Genomic DNA, 19087 nt, shown 5'->3' with positions numbered 1-19087 from the left:
CCCAGGATATGAAGTAGATTATACAAATACAGGCCACAGAATGGAAAAGCAAATGTATAAAAATCAGAACCGTGGAAAATGATAAGGATAAAAGAAAACCAAACCTAGGAAATAACTCAAAACGCTGAAGGCAGTGCTGGGGGAATGTCAAAGTGCTAAAGGCAGACAGAGGAAAGGGATCCTTTCCTCCCCTTTTACAGAGGAAATGAAGTTTCCAGAACTTGCACGGGAGGTGTCAGCGCTCTGAGGAAGAACACTGGTGGAGGACACACCTCTGGAGCATTTGTCTTGTCTACCCAGCAGGGCTGGGCCTCACCTCTGGGTCCCCAGCACTCTGCCCAGGGCCTGGCCACGCTCACTAAATCCTTGCTGAGTTCTACTGACCCGAGATGCACGTAGTAACTCACCCTTCCTTGGGTGACCGGTCTCCCAGGCCTCTAACTGGCATTAGAATTAGTAGTAGTAGATGTTGCTATCTGCTCCACCGGCGTGTCCCCAGTCGGGCCCCAAGGACTCAATTACTGGCCTTGCCATACACCCCAGACCTTGACCTGGAAATGCAGAAATCATCCATTGTTCCTCCTTTTCCCTCTTCCAGTTTCCCGCTACTAATCCATTCTCCATGCAGGGCTACTGCCAGCCCACACAGGCTTTCGTGCAAAATTGGGAAGGGCATCTCTTCCTCAAGACATTTTACTTCCATCTATTGGAAAATTGCCATAATGTGCTGATTTCATTAGAATGAGACAAATCACTGCCTTCTGCTAAAGAAATGTCATAAGAAACATACAACTCTACAAGGTCTAAGATGTGACAGGTGCTCCTTGGATGTGGTGTCCTTGTGCAGTACGTAACCTGAACAACCACACCCAGCAGCCCTGCCTCTACATTCTAGATCTGATTCTATTACCACCCCTTCCCAACTTAAATATAGTCTGTAGCTCCTCATCACCTACAGTGCCAAGTCGAAGTTCCTGATGCAGCTCCAGGGAGCCTTGCGGAGGGCACACTCACCCGGAAGTCGGAAAATGTAAACTTGTCACAATATTCTGAAGAACTGGAGATGGGGTGCTTACATACACACAAGAATTTAATATATAATAAAGGTGGCATTGGGGGAAAGAAGGATTATTTCATAAATATCTGACAGCCATGTAGAAAAAAGGCTAATTACAATCCCTCCCTCACTCCTTATACCAAAGTGAATTCCAGATGAATACACCACAGATATAAAAACTTTAAAAAGTACAATTTGGTCAGTATTTTCTGTCTCTGGGTGGCTGTACAGTTGAGTGTGTGTGTGTGTGTGTGTGTGGGGAGGGTCAGTAGGGAGGGTTGAGCTGGATAAACTCCCAGGTCTAACAGCGGCGACAGCTGCCATTCATTCATTTCACCCCGACTCTAAGCCCAGAGACCTCAGCCCACCACACCCATCTGCCCCCTGTAACACTTTCTCCTTGACTGCACAACGCGGGCAGCAAAGATTTCACAGGACAACGGGGGAACCTCACTCCCGTCCAGGGATATCAGGTTTTCGTTTGGTGAACACAGGATCAGTGACATCTGAAGACAGCAAACCCCGTTCGGAGGGGCTTGGCTCTCTGAGAATGATTTCCGGGTCCCTGGCTTCTCACTCTCCCGGATCTGGTTAGAGCCAACATCTCCATCATCCTGGGTAATACGAGCATCTACACCTTCACTCCACCCTGGGTTCCCCTGGGAGGGCTGCGGAGGGTTGGTGGGCTGGATTGAGCCATCTGTCTTGTCATCCAATAGCAATTTCCCTCCACTTCAGAGCACCAAGCATTTACAGAGCATCTCAATTTTATAAGGCATCCTCCCCAGCAAAATAAAGGGAATGAGACCGGAAAGACCCGGCCTCAGGGTTCTCACTCTCTCTGCCTTCTTAGGGAAGCCTGGGGCTGGCCTGAGCCACTCCTCCTGCAGGTAAAGGGGAACCTGGCCCGCTCTCACTCTCCCCTCCTGCCCCTCTGTGACATCACTCCAGGGAGGGCTTACTCACGCTGGCATTTTCAGCTTCTCTCCCTCTACTGGCTCCTTCCCTCCCCTGCTTGCGGCTAGAAAGAGCATCAGCCAAGCCCAAGCCCAAGCCCACTCAACCCAACTTGCTTTTCTTCCCCTCTAACCGTCCTCTCATCTTGCTCTTTCCCTTCTCAGCAAAATCACTGTGTCTCTCTCTACTTTCCATTTACTCTTCAGTCCCTGGGCCTCTGCCCCCACCTCTTGCTGAGCCAGTCAGTCGGAGATCAGCTCCTAACAGGGGAAGGATGATACGGGACTTGCTGGGGCGCCGGCCTCTGTGACCACACGCTCCTGCCCCCAAGCCTGCAGGACACTCCTGTCTTCTGACTGGCCCTCTCCAGCATCCTTTGCTTCCGATACGTGTCCCCAGGGCTGCTCCTCCTTGTGCCCTCCCTCCACCCTTGTCCTGAGTGACTTCATCTAGCCCTTGGATGGTTTGGAGCTCAGACCCTAGTCCCACCGCTTACGGCTCTTCAAGATCCCATCTCCTTGGATGCAACTGGGACAATGACAGTCTTATCCTCACAGGACTCTGATGGCAGGTGGGGGTTGGCACGTGTGTCTTGGCACAGGCAGAGAGCTCAGGAACTGTTCACTTTTACTGTCCACTGATGACCCCTTCGAGGGACACCACAGTGGCCTGGGGACTGATCTCCTGCAGGTCTCAGCCTGCCCGTCCTGTCGAACCAGGTAGAGCCCTGAGATCTCGGCACCATGGATGCATGTGGTTGCCAGATGCCTGCCCCACTGCCCCACCTCCGTTGCCATGGGAGCATGGGATGGGGTGGGCAGGGAGGAGCCTTGTGAGTCTGGAAATAAAGAGAAGACCCTGAAGAGTAAGAAGAGTCTGGGGGAGCTGATCTGAAGGGCAGACCCCTCCCCGCCAAGGGACCTCCCTCCTTCCCTCCTAAAAATAATGTTCTGTAGAACAAGAGGATTAGGAGAGACATAAAAGGTCCCCTGGTCTTCCAGCTGGGAATGTCACCAATTAGATTTATTTGTGTCACAAAATTATTTCTTTAAAGAGCAAAGTAGGGCAGCCTCGAAGAGCGGAAAGAACACACATTTCGGAGTAAGACAGACCTGGGCTCCACAGCGAGCTTTTTGGTTGCCTGGCTCAGTGTCTTAGAGAAATGCCCGAATCTTTCTCTGCTCTGGTTTTCATCATCAGGATAATCATGCTGACCAAACAGGGTTGTTGGGATTAGACATAATACAACATGTGTAAACTACTCAATCCAGTGTCTGACATACAAGAGATGCTTAATAAAGGCAGATGTAGAGGCTGGTGCCGTCTCAGTGTGAGTGTTTTTCCCACACCAAGCCAGCCCTGGGGGAATGATGCCTAAGATCCCAAATGCCACACGCATTATTGCTCTTAAATCTTAAGCCTCCTCAAGACCCCCATCTGGGCCCCTCCCTTTCCTAGAGGTTCCAGGGGTTCACAGTCTCCCCAGTATTGATGGGGCTCCCTATGCCATGGAAAGTCTTCCTTTACCTGAGTGGGGACCCTAGGGCCCTGGAAAACTGCCTTCTTTTAGCAATTTGAAAGGCCTGGAAGATGCTCCTGAATAGACTGGAGCAGAGGGGCAGCAGGGCAATTGCTCAGGCAGGACCCCGAAGCCACGGGTGACCCTTCTATCTCACCCCCACATCAGCAACTTCTGTGGTTCTACCTCCAAATACCTCCTGGATCTGACCACTCCCCTCCACACTGCCACTCCCCTCCACACTGCCACCCTGGTCTGAACCCCTGTCCTCTCTCCCCTGTGGCTTTGCAGCAGCCTCTTGACCAGTCTCCCTGCTTTAGCCCTTGCATCCTCCCCTTAGTCTCAAAGCCAGACTGATCCTGTGAAAAATGGAAGTCAGGGACCCATTTCACAAAGATGGTGCCGAAAGTGAAGAAGGAAGCCCCTGCCCTCCCAAAGCTGAAGCCAAAGCAAAGACTTTGAAGGCCAAGAAGGCAGTGCTGAAATGAATCCACAGACACACACACAAAAGACACAGCGGCTCCAACCGCAGCCTAAATATCCTCGGACGTGCGCCCCCAGGAGAAACAAGCTTGACCACTACACCAACACCACGTTCCCCAGACCACTGAGTCTGCCATGAAGAAGAGAGCAACGCACTTGTGTTCACTGTGGAGGTCAAGGCCATCAACACGTATCAAACAGGCTGGGAAGACACTTTTATGACATCACATAGCCAAGGCCAACACCCTGATGGGGTCTGATGGAAAGAAGAAGGCATATGTTTAACTGGCCCTGACTATGATGCTTGGGGTGGTGCCAACAAAATTGGGATCATCTAAACTGCATCCAGCTGGCTAATTCTAAATATAAATTTTTTCACCATAAACAAACAAACAAATGGAAGTCAGGTCCCATCACTCCTTTGCTCCAGATTCTCTGGTGGCTCCTGTCCCAGCAAGATTTCCCCTCCCCTGCCCCTGATAAGGACCCCCTGTCCTGCCTCTTCCCCACCCGCCTCCCCCCCCGCCCTTGCTCACGCTCTCACGCTATTCCCCATGCACTGGCCTCCTCCCTGTTGCTCCTAGGACAGCCTGAGGGCCCACCTGAGGGCCAACACATGGAATGCCCTTCCTGAAGGTCCTGCTCAGGTCCCCTTATCAGACAGGCCTTCCAGCAACACTCCAAGAAAAAAAGCAACTCCTTTCTCTCCATCCTCTCACCCAGTATTTCTCCTCCCAGCCCTTATCACCTCCTCTCACATCAACCCCCACTAGAAGATGAGGACTTGATTTCTCTGTTCCCTGCAATGCCTGTGGCAGTGCTTTGCACACTAGACACCCCAAACAAGGATTTGTGCAAGAATAAATGGATGGGTGGGCATCTGCTCTGTGTAAGTGCCCACCCCTTCCTGATAGATGTCTTTTAAATCCTCACAAAAGCGGAGAGGGGCTGAGGGGGTTAGGAAAGTTGTCAGAGGGCAGGCAGCTGTCCTTAAGTGGTGGAGCTGCATCTGGAGCCGCCTGGGCCTGATTCCAAAGCCTGCCTCTTTCCCTCTCCCTCTACGGATTCCATAATGACATGGTTCCTGCCCTCAAATCTGATGAGAGACAGAAACTAATGCAGAAATTAAAAAACAGTGCCTGGCAAATAACAGGCGCCAATAAACACGTTTCGTTGTTGAAGGAGCGAAGCCCTAACGGTGGCGTGCAGACATTTCTGTGGGGCCCAAAGGAGACACCTAAGTGTGTTGGATGAGGGGCGAGGAAGGGGCTGTAAAAGACTTCTAGAGGGGGACATTTGAAGGGGACCTTGAAAGGTAGGTCCTTGCCAGGGGTGCGGGAACAGCACGGAGGGATGAAAAGAAAGCCGTCTGACAAAACGGAAGACCTTTAAAAGCCACGATAGGGAATACCCTTAGTGTTAAACCTCCCCCAGGCACGCCCATGGCTCCAGCCCGAGATCAGCAGACAGTGCTGGGGCCTGACAGGCTACAGAGCTGGCAGCAGGTTGGGGGACTACGCCGCACAACGGCTGCAACCGGCCTTCCCCAGCTCTACCCAACCCGAACCACCGCTCCTCGGCCCTCCGACTGGGCGGGGCCCGAATGGGTGGGCGGGGCCCGAATGGCCTCGGCCGGCCCGTCCTTAGGTGACGTCACTTACGGAGGAGGGACTCCGGCCCGTGGGGCGGAGCCGCGCAAGGGGCGTAGCCTGACGCGGCTCCTGGCCCCACCCCTAGAGAGGCGTAGGCCTGGAAGACCGGAAGTCCTCCAGTCCCCGCCTGCCTCCAGGCTCTCTTCGGTCCCACTCCTCAGCTCCGTGCGCAAGGTCGTGTCCCGGAAGTGAAGGGGCCATGTTGGTGGGTGACCCCAGGAGAGATACCGGGCGAGAGGCGAATCCCGAGGAGTGGAAGCGCGCGCGGTCCGCAGGTGAGTGAGGGCTGGAGTGAGGGCCGGGGTCGGGGGCTCGCCACGCCTTCTCTCAGGGCCACTGTCTGGGCCCCCCCATCCGGCCCGGGTCCGGGCTACCGGCCTGGTCGTCGGGGGTCTCGCCCCAGCCCGCCCTGGGCTTTCCCCTGGAGGCCGCTCCGGGGCCCCGCCTCAGCCTCCGGAGCCTTCCCGGGGCGCCTGAGCCGGCCTGCCCCAGCCTCGGGGTCTCTCCACCCCGCCTCGGTGCGACGCCCCGCAGGGTCGGGGGGACCTGCCGGGGCCCAGCGGTCCACTCGCCGATCGACCTTGTAGTAAGAGCCCTCGCGTGACAATCGCCTCCTACTTCATAAAGCACTTTTCCTGTTGATTTCTGGATTCATCTCTCCCACTCCGGGAGGCCCTTGGGGCCGAGGGGCGCTCTTCTACACCTGAGGAGAAAGGGACGCGGACAGTGGCTTCCTCGAGCTCGCGCAGCAAGTTACGAAGGCCGGAGGCTGATGGCTAGCCGACTTTGGGCCCAAAGTCCAGACCTTTTTACCAGTCAAATACCTCTTCCACTCAGTCTCAGTTTTTAATTTCACAAAGAGGGATGATGCTTTTTTCCACACAGGGACGTTGTGAGGGTTCCCTCTTTCGTTCAGTTTCTTTTTTGAGCCCTTGGTATGTGCCAGGCGCTGTGCCGGGAAAGTTTGTAAAGCACCTGGAAGTGCTGTACACATGGTAAGATCCCAGCAAATAGTAGTTATCATTACACAGGCAGTCAGAGTTGGGGGTCAGGAGTGCCCCCCCCCTTTATAGCTGGGTGCCTGTGGGCAAGTTACTTCCCTCTGGGAGCGTCCGTTTCCTCCACTTAAAATGGGGATACTGACGACACTGGGATTGTTGATGGAATGAGAAGAGTTGTCACGTGGGATCTGCTTAGCCCATGCGTGCTACATAGTAAACACTCCATAAGCGTTAAGGCTTCTTGTTATGAACCTTGGCTACTTTATAAAGTCCTCAGTTTAAATGTGATAATGGATGACAAAGCACTTTACAGATGGTAACCCTCTGTGATTGTGTAAGACTTTATTGTTACGGGAGGAAGCTGGTGACAGTTTATGTGTATCTAATTCTAATACTTATCGAGCACTTACAAACGAGGGTAGGTAGCATTAATAATATTGATACCTGTCCCTGATAGACTGCTTAGTATATGCCGAGTGCTATTCTAACCACGTTTACATACATTAACTCATTTAATCCTCATACAAACCATATGGTAAATACAATTTTAATCCTCATTTTACAGATGAGGAACTAAGGTAAGCCCAGAGAGGTTAAGAAACTTGCCCAAGGTAATGAGCTCATAAGCGGTGGTGCCAGGATTCAAGTAAGACTGAGACCCCTCGTCTCCAACGACTCTAGACCACCCCTTGTGGTGAACTTCTGTTACAGGTGCTTTACAAGTGATATCTCAGGCAATTCTCAGAATAACCCTATGTGGTAAGTACTGTTAGTGTATATAGTATTGATGCATAGCAATATGTAAAGGTAGATAGCATTATCTGTATTTTAAAAGTGAGAAAGCTGATGCTCAGAGAGGTTATGTACTTTGCCCAAAGCTATATGGCAAACAAGTGGCAGAGCCAAGATTCAAGCACACACAGCCCAGCTTCCAAGCCCTGGCCTTTCAGCGTAACCGGCAGTTTCCCAGGAGCAGGAGTCGGTAGGCTGGGATATAGTCCCAGCCCCGCCACTAAGTCATATTGTGATCTTGCGGGGGTCTCTGAGACCTAGATTAAGAACTACTGAATTAGATAGTCTCCACAGGCCCTTCCAGCATTAATTCTGATTCTAGGCTTCTCTTTCTTCCCTTCTGCATATAGCTTGACGCCCAGCCCCTGTCACTCCCCCATGGCCCCATGGAGCCGAGAGGCGGTGCTGAGTCTCTACCGGGCTCTGCTGCGCCAAGGCCGAGAGCTTCGCTACACTGATCGAGACTTCTACCTTGCCTCCATCCGCCGTGAGTTCCGGAAAAATCAGAAGCTAGAGGATCCTGCGGCCCGGGAGAGGCAGCTGGAAAAGGGCCTGGCATTCCTCCACAGCAAACTGGGAGGGATTATGTAGGATCCTCTCCTCCCATCCTAATTCCAAGGGAAAGAGGACAAAAGTGCCTTCCATAGACACGCCTGCCTCTCTCCCACCTCCACCTCACAGATGCGGTAAGAAGCCTCAGGTAGGTAGGCCCTTGTTCCTATAGGTTTCATTTTTTCTGTTGCAGGGGACCAGGAGAGGGAGAACCTTTCCTTTTAGTGACCAGAGTCCTTTAGTCATAAATCAATGGAGGAAATACAACATATTAACAGAAGTATGTTCCCTTGTTAAGAAAAAAAAGGCCCTGAGTTTCAGGCCCCACCGGGAGACCATTTTGTTTCATAAAACATTTTACATATGAAAATGCTAGAAAAGACATTGGTTAAAACTATTAGAGCTCAGTTCCTGGCTGCCTCATTCTTTGGTAGATTCACTTCTATTGAGGGCAAGATCATGTTTCCCCAAACATAACTAGACTTTGTTGCAACAGTCTCTAAAGCAAACATAGTGTACAGACCTTGGAGGACGGTGCCTTCCTGGCACTGCTACTAACAACTGTGGGATTTAGGGTAAATCACTAAATCTGTCTAGGCCTCCATTCCCTCATTTGTGAAATAACAGTACCTAACCTCTTCAGCTTATTGCAAGAATTAAATGAGACAACTCGGGAATTCCCAGGCGGTCCAGTGGTTAGGACTCTGCGCTTTCACTGCTGAGGGCCCAGGTTCAATCCCTGGTCCGGGTACTAAGATCCTGAGGGCTGCACGGTGTGGCCAAAAAAAAAAAAGAGATAATGCACACAAAGTACTTGGAATGGTTCTTGGCCAGTGGTATGTTAGTTCTATTTACTTCCCATGCCAGTGTGATAGTCCCACTGTAACCAAATGATTGTATTTAATTCAGCAACTTCCCAGAGGGCCTTCTCTGGCCCTGGCATTCTGGTAGGCTCTGAGGTGGAGATGAACGATGTGGCCCATCAAGGGACGGGTCTCATGTGGAGATCGGCGGGAGGTAATTCCAGGGCAAACAGCTCTGTACTAGAGGTCGGGTAAAGAGCTTGGAGACAGGGATGATGCCAAAACCGTGCCTTGGGGGCGGGGTGGCGGTGGAGGGATCACAGGTGGCTACAGAAAAGAGGACATTTGAGGTCTGCCTCAGGTGAGAAATAGAAGCTTGCCGGGCAGACGGGCAATGAGCAAGTGTGGAGGTGAAAACACAGACTGCCACATTTTATAGTCTGGAAACCTGAGACCAGAGTGGCTCGAATGGTGCACCTGTAAGGCAGGTGACCAGAGTTGAGGCCTGACCAGGTCTGGAAGGACATCGAATCCCCTGTTGAGGAGGTCGTGATATCTGACAGAGGGGGAGCATTAGAGCTTTGTCAGCAGGGGAATGGCGTGGGTGAGGGATCGTGGCCGTGGCAGCATGGAGAATACACTGGCAGGGGATACCAGAGGCCGCGGCTCTGACCAGGTGAGCTGGAGGGACTGCGGCGGTGGGGTGGCTCGTGAGCACACGGTGTGCGGCAGCGGACTTCTCCAGGCGGAAGCTGGCGCAGCAGGAGGAGAGAGGAGCGAGCGATGGCCGTGAGGTGTGAGGCGTGCCAGCTGGGTGGACGGCGCTGTTTTTAACGGAGGGAAAGCAGGAGGAGGAGCCTGACGTAGTGGCTTTGGGTCCTCCTCGGCCACTCAGGTTGATGGGCAGACTGGCTTTGGGGAGTAAAGGGCCAGGTGAGAGATGATGCCCACAAGGGCCTGCCTGCCCAGGGAGAGAGGAAGTGAACACCGAAGGCTTTGTGTTCCTCGTCTCTTGACTGAGTTGGGTTACAGGTGCTGCTACCACCTCCTCACCGCCACCCCCACCCCCCCGCCCAGAAAAAAAAAGCCATAGACTCAGTAGCTCATTCATGCAACAGATACTTGCTACGTGTCGAATACTGCTGGCCCTGAGGACACAGCAGGGAATGAGCCACAGTGCCCCCGGGAAGCGGATGGCCGAGCCCGAGTGGTCAGTGGAGAGGAGACGTGCACGAGGAGGGGCTGCAGGCTACTTGGACCCCTGTAAACTACTCCCCAGCCCCGTGAGCTCTAGGTTCAACTCTTGGCTGCACAACTTTCTGACATGGTGACCTTGGGCCATTACTTAACCTCTGCCTCAGTTTCTTCATCTGTAAGTTGGAGATAACAATGTGACTGATCTCATGGGATTGTTGTGAGGATCAAGGGAACTAATAGGTGTAAAATGCCCAGCACATGGTACACACTCAGTATATGTTAGCTCTTCTCAAGTTTACTCAAGCCAGATGTTTAAGTCATATGGCCTTTTCAAGGAGAATAAGTTGGAATTTCCACAGTTCTGTGCTGTCATCCTAGGAAGATACAGGGCCTCCATTACTCATCATTCCCACTGTAATGCGGTGATGAGTATTTCTATTCCCATTTTTGTATCTAAGGAGACAGGTTAAACAACTTGTCTGAAATGTGCCTAGAGTTCACGTTCCCCATCCTTAGCCCTGCCCACCAGGTCAGTGTTCCGCCTCCTCTTTTTTTTTTTTTTCAATATTTTAACTGTTTGTAAGTGTACAGTTCAGTGGTGTTAAGAATATTCATATTGTAGGGACTTCCCTGGTGGCGCAGTGGTTAAGAATCCGCCTACCAATGCAGGGAACACGGGTTCGAGCCCTAGTCCGGGAAGATCCCACATGCCGCGGAGCAACTAAGCCCGTACGCCACAACTACTGAGTCTGCGCTCTAGAGCCCGCGAGCCACAACTATTGAGACGACGTGCTACAACTACTGAAGCCCGCGTGCCTAGAGCCCGTGCTCTGCAACAAGAGAAGCTACAGCAATGAGAAGCCCGCGCACCGCAATGAAGAGTAGCCTCCACTCGCCACAACTAGAGAAAGCTCGTGCGCAGCAACCGAAGATCCAATGCAGCCAAAAATAAATAAACAAATTAAAAAAAAAAAGAATACTCATATTGTTGCGCAAGAGATCTCCAGAACTTTTTCATCTTGTAAAACTGGAACTAAACCCATTAAACAACAGGGCTCCTCCAGGCCCCTCTCCTTGCCAGGCAGAGCTCCCACCTCCCGCAGGCTCCCAGCTAGTGCGGCAGAGCCTGAGTGGACGGTAGACTGTGGTTAAGTAGTTTCAACTGGAACAGATTGAGTTCAGTTTTAGAATAGAAACTTTGATCTCCCTATGGGAGCTGTGGATGTTCTTTCCTCTTCCAGGTCACCAGGTCTTTGACATCACCTGGTCCTTGGATGGGGCGGGGAGTATATTGCACTAGAGTAGAAAAGCCTTTTCCCAAGCCTGCTCAACTTCATAGTTTTGGTCTCAAGCCCAGGATAGCATCACCTTGGGTTTCATAGGCCATTCCTGGCTCCATCTCAGAAGGTAAAATGTAACTCACAGGACAGTCTGGATTGCTGACTGCCTTCTGGAAGTTGACCTTTTGTCCTGTGGATGGAGATCTTAAAAGACTTAATGATGGCCCACATTTGTAGAGTCCTTTTACGGTGTATAAAGTGTTCACATACGGTATTTTAGCAGATATGTTTTCCTCACTACAACCCTATGATTTAGGCCATGCAGACATCATTATCCCCATTACATAGCTGAGGGGTTAAGAAACTCATTTGAGGTCACCCAGCTAATTAGGGCTCAAAGGCAAGTACTCAATCTCAAGATTTCCGACTAAAACTCAGGCTCTTCTATTATGCCACCTCAGTGCCTTGTTCTCACCAGTCATCAGAGGGGCCGAGGGGCCAAGGAACCAGAGAGGCTCCTTCCGGCTTCTGCGCGGAGTGAGAATGTGCTCTTCTTGCTCTGCTGCATCACATGCAAGGATCATTTAGAGCAGCGGTCCCCAACCTTTTTGGCACCAGGGACCGGTTTAGTGGAAGACAATTTTTCCCCGGGCCCGGGCGGCGGGGATGATGGCTCAGGCAGTGATGGGAGCGACGGGGAGCAATGGGGAGCGGCAGGTGAAGCTTTCCTCGTTCGCCCACCACCCGCCTCCTGCTGTGCGGCCTGGTTCCTCACAGGCTGTGGACCACTACCGGCCCGGGGGTTGGGGACCCCTGACTCAGAGGGTGGTCCTCCCTATTGTAAATACATCCCTAAAGTTTCTTTTGTTTTAAAAGCAATAAAACAGTGGTCATGGTTTTGTATCGGGAACTGTGTAATGATCAGCTTTGTCCTGATTGGATTACTCTGCCTCAGATGAGTTTCTGTCCCATCTCTGTCTCAGTGGCCACTGGAGGGAGGATGACTAGAGCTCTTGCCTGACCCCACCTGTAAATACAGAGTTTAACTCTGCTCCTCAGCCTTGTTTGCTCTGCATTTGAAGTGGGAGTATATTTCATTTGGCCAAGCAGTCTCTCATTAGGTCCCTAAACCTGAGGCTCCTATCGACGGTAAAAGGTGGAGAAAAGAAAAGTGCCATGGCTGTGAACTCTAGTTAGGGAAGAAAATAATTTTGGGATTGACAGCGACTCTTAGTTAACTCAGTTGCTGGAATAAGTAGAGGCAGACATATTTCTCTCTTGTTGACGGGAGGCCAGGGGCGTGGCGATCAGCACTAGCAACACCCAGTTGTAGGGGTTTAGAGAGGATGTTACTTCTCACTGGGAGAGGCACCAGTGATTTCGTCCCGCTTTGTCCTCCCGTTCTAGGTGTACTGGTGAATGGCAGACAGCTGTTTTTCCCTACATAGTTCCTGGCGTACAGGACACGGGAGGTAGGAGGAGTAGCAGTGTTCAGATTTGAGCCACTTTGCCATCCTTTATCTGGGTCAGGCCCAGGGTTCTAACTCCATGGGAGATGGGCTTACTGGGAGACTAGGGGAGCTTCAGTCAGGATGACCCTGTTGTTGCCGGGGAGCAAAGGCGTGCTCGCCTCGCTCCAGCGCTGTGCGGAGGCCAGCCTCTTCTGCTTTGTGCCCATGAGCTCCGCGTAGGCGACCACATTTTTAGTTCATTTTCCAAGCACACTTGAGCAGGTGGGTATTTGGTTTTCCAGTTAACAGCTGAGTCTGCAGTGACCGTTTTGTTTATTCTCAGTCTCTGTCGCAGTGTCAGGCTCACCTGAGCTTCTTGTGGTGCCCCTGCACACTTTCCCCAAGAAACAAAGCTTTTGTCAAGTGGGACTGTCCACAGAGAGTTCTTTTCTTCTTTGGATCTTTCTCACATATGGACTTGTAGTTATGTCTCCGTGTGCCAGGGTATTTAGTCCGTGTTGTTGTTGTTATTATTTTTCGCAGAAAATACGTAGAATAGGAACAGTTTGACTTGGGTAAGGGGAAACATGATACAGTAGAAAAACCATCATGCTAGGAGTTGAGAGGCGGCCTGAGTTTTGCATATGGCTTTGTCATTGCTTTTCTCTGGGACCTCTGGCAAGTCACCTCCCTATGTGTGAAGTGATGTGATGGGATTAGGTGGGTCTCTAATTAATTTACACCTTCTCAGATCTAACCTTCCATAAGCAGTGGTCAGAGGATCAAAATACGATCTGCGTTGTAATGTTGGGAAGGGGTCCGGAGGGTTGTATTGCGTGGGGGCGGGGTACTTCACTCACACGAGAAAGGGCTGACAGCTTATGATCGCTCTCTGTAATCTCAGTAGACTGGCGCGGAGGTTTTCCCGTGACTAGCATGATCATTTCCTCCGCCTTGCATCCAGATACATCAAGGGACACGACACCTCCCTCCTGACCCTAGAACATGGAGCGCTGGAGGCAGGAGGATTTGGGTTCCTGGAACTCACAGAGTACCCTGAAATTGTTGGGGACCGGCCTGACGGGGGAGGGAAGAGGAGGGCTGGTTCTCAGGGTCCGAGGTGGTGATGGCTGTGTTCTGCCTTCATCCTCAGGTGAGCAATGGCAGGCGCTGGTGAGCGCAAAAGCAAGAAGGATGATAATGGCATCGGGACGGCCATTGATTTTGTGCTCTCCAATGCCCGGCTGGTGCTGGGGGTGGGCGGAGCAGCCATGCTGGGCATTGCTACGCTGGCGGTTAAGCGGGTAAGTACACTCAGCCAGGGGTTGGAGAGGTGGTGAGGCTGCCGAGTGGAGCTGACTTAGAATAAGACTTCGATACCGCTAATGGAAATGTAACTTGGTAATTTGGCATTATTAGACGAGACCTTAAGAGGATTCAGTAAATCTACTTCTAGGACTCCGCCCTAAAGAAACTGTTGGAGATACAAATAAAAAGTTTATCCCAGCGAGTGAAAAATTGCAAATAATCAAAATATCCTTCCCTGACTACCTTATTTAAAATAGCAGGACTCCCACCACACGTTTTTCCTATTTCTCCTTCCTGCTTTACTTTTCTTAACACCTGTATCTGCGTGGTTTAGCTTGTTGATTGTGTATTGCCTGTATGCCTCTGCTAAACTGCAAACTCCATGAGGGCAGGGATTGGGTCTCTTTGGATTACTGCTTTATTCTGTGCACCTAGAACAACTCCTGGCACAGAGTAGCCATTCAGTGAAATTGTACCATAATGTTCAACACTGATTCATTTTTAGTGATATGGGGGAGTGATAAAAATGATATGTAAAAAAATCAGTTTTCAAAAGTATATACAGAGGAGGATCCTAATTACACAAATATATATTTTCAGAAAGAAATATACCAAAATATTAACCATTATCTCTGGGTTATGACATTATGGATAAATCTGTTTCTTATTTATATCATTTAGTATTTCCTGAGATCTTCTGTGCGGAGCAAATTATTCCATAATCTAGAATAAAACAAAGTTATTGAAAAATAGTAGCTGAACTCATTAAGGCAAAGCTTCTGGGAAGGAGGGAAATAGGAAAGACGGTCACGTGCTGGGTCCTCTCTGCTGTTTCAGATGTACGATAGGGCAATCAGTGCCCCTACCAGCCCCACCCGCCTGAGCCATTCAGGGAAAAGGAGCTGGGAAGAACCAAACTGGATGGGCTCCCCCCGATTGCTCAACAAGGACATGAAGACAGGCCTGAGTAGGTCCTTACAGGCCCTTCCCACAGGCTCCTTGGCCTTTGACACAGGTGAGGAAGGCTGGTACCCCTTCTGGGACTGACCTCGGGGCTCTCAGTGCTACTCATGCATTCAACACATTTCTTAAGGACATACGTGCCAGGCACCATGCTAGCCTTTTGTGCCAAGCCCGTCTTCTTTGGGGCTGAGGCAGCCATGGATGAGCAAGCACGGGAAGAGCTCACGTGCCTCTCTCTCTTGCCTTGGCAGATACATTCTGCCTGCCCCGGCCCAAGCCATTGGCCAGGAAGGGCCAGGTAGACTTGAAGAAGTCACGACTCCGCATGTCCCTGCAGGAGAAACTTCTTACTTACTACCGGAAGCGGGCGGCCATCCCTGCTGGCGAGCAGGCTCGGGCCAAGCAAGCTGCCGTGGACATATGTGCCGAGCTCCGGAGCTTCCTGCGGGCCAAGTTGCCTGACATGCCACTTCGGGACATGTACCTGAGTGGCAGCCTCTATGATGACCTGCAGGTAAGCAGGGGGTTCTTAGGAAGGGCAGGGTTGTACTGACCAGGATGCTTCTCAGTAGGTCTGTTGGTACAGGAGGTCAGTCCCCCAGGCTTGCCAGAAAGGTCAGTCCTACTGCGTCTGAATTCCACATACTACGGTAGCATTTGGAGATCCCTGCCTTTAATGTTTTTTGTTTTTTAGTCATACTCACAACTTCTAGGAAGCTGTCAGAGGCCTCCTCCTTCCTATATTCTTGTCCCTATCTTTCCTTTCTGGCTTTCCTTCAGGTCGTCAAGGCCTGGGGGATGTCATGTGTACTCCTGTGTCCAGAGGCAACGTGGTGTGTGGAATGAGCACGGGCGCCAGTGTCCGACAGACCTGGGTTGAAATCCACACTCTGAATTGATATAGTCACGTGGAAGAATTCTTAGTTTCCCTTTTTTTTTTTTTTTTTTTTTTAATAGGGAGCTTCTTAAGCAGCTTTGGTGCTTGCCCCAAATGTTGTTTTTTTTTTTTTAAACAATGGAATATCCCTTTTTTTTTTTTTTTTTTAATTATTTATTTACTTACTTTTGGCTGTGTTGGGTCTTCGTTTCTGTGTGAGGGCTTTCTCCAGTTGCGGGAAGCGGGGGCCACTCTTCATCGCGGTGCGCGGCCCTCTCACTATCGCGGCCTCTCTTGTTGCGGAGCACAGGCTCCAGACGCGCAGGCTCAGTAATTGTGGCTCACGGGCCCAGTTGCTCCGTGGCATGTGGGATCTTCCCAGACCAGGGCTCGAACCCATGTCCCCTGCATTGGCAGGCAGATTCTCAACCACTGCGCCACCACGGAAGCCCTAGTTTCCCTTTTTGTTGGGGGGGATATAAGATGGTGGGATCTGTGTTTGGGGAAACTTGGCTCTTGAGCAGATTAAATCCCTCAAAACCTTTTTAATTCTTCTCCACCAGGTGGTGACAGCCGACCACATCCAACTCATCGTGCCCCTCGTGCTGGAGCAGAACCTGTGGTCGTGTATCCCCGGAGAGGACACCATCATGAACATCCCCGGCTTCTTCCTGGTTCGCCGGGAGAACCCAGAGTACTTTCCTCGTGGTAGCAGTTACTGGGACCGCTGTGTAGTAGGGGGCTACCTCTCTCCAAAGACAGTGGCAGACACGTTCGAAAAGGTAGTGGCTGGCTCCATCAACTGGCCGGCCATCGGGTCCCTCTTGGACTATGTGATTCGACCGGCCCCACCCCCAGAGGCTCTGACTCTGGAAGTGCAGTATGAGCGCGACAGGCATCTCGTCATTGACTTCCTGCCATCAGTGACCCTTGGTGACACTGTCTTGGTGGCCAAACCACACCGGCTAGCCCAGTATGACAACCTGTGGCGGCTGAGCCTGCGTCCCGCCGAGACGGCGCGCTTGCGGGCTCTGGACCAGGCCGACTCGGGCTGCCGCTCTCTGTGCCTCAAGATCCTCAAGGCCGTGTGCAAGTCCACTCCGGCCCTGGGCCACCTCAGCGCCAGCCAGCTCACCAACGCCATCCTCCACTTGGCCCAGGAGGAGGCTGACTGGTCTCCAGATGTGCTGGCGGACCGATTCCTGCAGGCCTTGAGGGGACTCATCAGCTACCTAGAGGCCGGAGTCCTGCCCAGCGCCCTAAACCCCAAGGTGAACTTATTTGCAGAGCTCACCCCTGAGGAAATAGACGAATTGGGATACACTCTCTATTGCTCACTGTCTGAGCCGGAGGTGCTGCTGCAGACATAGGGCAGGTGAAGGCAGGTGTCGGGCGGTCAGGCCCTGGATTCTCTGTTAGAAACACTTGGTTCCATAGTTGGTGCCTCACAGGGTCCCTAGGTGCCTCCCATCTTTGCTGGTCATCGGCCTGGGCACTTCACGCTGATGAGAAAGGCATCTCTCTCTCCTCTTTTCTCACCACCCGTTTCTATTTTCGTTACCAAGCATTGTGCTCCCTACTCCTCCCCTCCCCCTTGCTCCAGGCTCATTTTTCTTTGAATGAATTGAGAAGGTGGAGCACTGGCCCGAGCTGTGGAGACCACTTGGTGTTTTGCATCTTGGCACGGGTCTGCTGTGTCTGCCCTGCCACCTGCCCCTGCCACCTGCCCCTTTTCAGTGTCTTCTCTTTTTCCACCTGTTCACACCTGTTTTGCTTTTTTTTCTGGAGCACATCTGCCTAATCAAGATGCTGCCTTGTAGTTGACTGTCACTGAAGTTATGATTGCATGTTTCAAACTGAACTCTGCAGAGAGCGCCCAGACAGTATTTAGGGTTTCTAGGGGTAAAGCTGGTGGAAAAGCTGGCCTTTGACCCAGGTTCCTGGAAAAGAAGCCCATCTCCCCCCACCCCCCCCAACTCTTGACCAACTCATATCCGTAAGTGCTAAGAAGGTCTCTCATGGGAGCACTGTTGATGCCACGCACGGGAGTGAGGGCTCAAGATAAACTGGATGCAGAGTTATTCGGAGACTGTTTCTCAGTGGCCATCAGTGAGAGTGTAGAGTGGAGGAACCTGGAGGTGGTGGAGAGGGTCTGCGTGCTTGATGTCTGTGCCTCATCTGTGGCTGGTCCAGCCCAGCACCACCGCGTGCAGGAGTCAGACAAAGACCGGGAGGGAAGGGGCTGTTGTTTGCCCCCTTCCTCACCTTCTTGCCAATTAGGACAAGGCCTTCAAGGACACAGTCTTAGTGCTAGAGGTTCAGCTGTACAGGCGGCTGAACGTCAGTGACCATGTTTCTCCCACGTCAGGCCCTGCCTTTCTAGGATGTTGCCTTAGAGCAAGAACGGGCCCAACAGCCAGCCCTCCGCTCCCCAGTGTCTGTCACAGGAACGTGATGGAGGTGTTTGCTGAACTCTCCAGGCACCTCCAGAGGCCAAAGGGCAGGCACATATGCACAGACCTCTTCCCCCTGTCCTGTCTCTCACCCAGCACCTGGGGAAATCGGTGCTACCTAGGAAGAGAGCATGTGGCTAAAACACACATGAGAGGGAGGTGGGTACTTGCCACGTTCCTTCTTGTTTCCCGCTGCTAGAATTGCACTATTTATTGCAATGTAAAAAGTATCCTGAGAGTGGGGAGGAATGTTTAATATACAATGTCAGTGCATCTTCTTGTTCTGTGTTTATTTTTTCCTGTTTGTGCCAAGAGGCTGATGATAATTCTGTTTCTGATCTGCCCATCCAGTATTTTGTTCTCCTGCCGTCAAATCCTATTATTATTTTTATTCTTACTACCTCTCCATCAGTGAGATTCTGGTGAAGCTCTCTGCAGCTGTCTCATTCCTTCCCAATGACCGCGCCATGAAATGACTCTTTAAATAGCATTGAAACCTTAGCTTCCCTTTGAATTTAAGGTAGAGCTTCCTGTCCCCTTTTTTGTCCTGGATTAGGAGGTTGAGAACTAGGGTTAACCTTGGCTATGTTTGGAGACTCTTCCTGCCTCTTCTCTCATATACATGCAAAGCTTCCCTAAAATGGTTCAGTTGTTTCATTTGTGTGAACACATTGAGAGAGCATGAAAAATAGAAAACCCAGAACCCTGAGAGAGCTCCTCCATCCTGGCTGTTCATCAGAAT

The 19087-nt window shown here is 51.5% G+C and overlaps 2 protein-coding genes across 7 annotated transcripts; both read left to right on the top strand.

The window, feature by feature from the left end:
* Positions 1 to 5783: 5783 nt before the first annotated feature.
* MIURF (mitochondrial elongation factor 1 upstream open reading frame) lies at positions 5784 to 8052 on the top strand (the record flags this gene model as incomplete). 3 transcript variants are annotated; one of them, XM_082420745.1, is made up of 3 exons in its annotated part: positions 5811 to 5943; positions 7235 to 7428; positions 7812 to 8052. In XM_082420745.1, exons 2-3 carry the CDS (start codon positions 7424 to 7426, stop codon positions 8050 to 8052), a joined length of 246 nt encoding a protein of 81 aa, XP_082276871.1. In that variant the 5' UTR covers positions 5811 to 5943; positions 7235 to 7423. The 3 variants fall into 3 exon arrangements, with proteins under 3 accessions (XP_082276873.1, XP_082276871.1, XP_082276872.1); XM_082420746.1 differs by lacking the exon at positions 5811 to 5943 and adding an exon at positions 5973 to 6663; XM_082420747.1 differs by lacking the exon at positions 7235 to 7428 and having other exon boundaries at positions 5784 to 5943.
* Positions 8053 to 8057: 5 nt separating this feature from the next.
* Positions 8058 to 18618, top strand: MIEF1 (mitochondrial elongation factor 1; the record flags this gene model as incomplete). 4 transcript variants are annotated; one of them, XM_082420635.1, is made up of 4 exons in its annotated part: positions 8064 to 8161; positions 14890 to 15067; positions 15267 to 15529; positions 16456 to 18618. In XM_082420635.1, 3 exons carry the CDS (start codon positions 14890 to 14892, stop codon positions 17260 to 17262), a joined length of 1248 nt encoding a protein of 415 aa, XP_082276761.1. In that variant the 3' UTR covers positions 17263 to 18618. The 4 variants fall into 4 exon arrangements, with proteins under 4 accessions (XP_082276762.1, XP_082276761.1, XP_082276760.1 ...); XM_082420634.1 differs by lacking the exon at positions 8064 to 8161 and adding an exon at positions 13905 to 14048; XM_082420636.1 differs by lacking the exon at positions 14890 to 15067 and having other exon boundaries at positions 8058 to 8161.
* Positions 18619 to 19087: the final 469 nt, after the last annotated feature.

Source organism: Balaenoptera physalus, assembly GCF_965194825.1.
Source record: "Balaenoptera physalus genome assembly, chromosome: 13".
Classification (NCBI taxonomy): domain Eukaryota; kingdom Metazoa; phylum Chordata; class Mammalia; order Artiodactyla; family Balaenopteridae; genus Balaenoptera; species Balaenoptera physalus.
The sequence above is the reverse complement of the archived record's forward strand: the minus strand, read 5'-3'. Positions and strand labels throughout refer to the sequence as shown.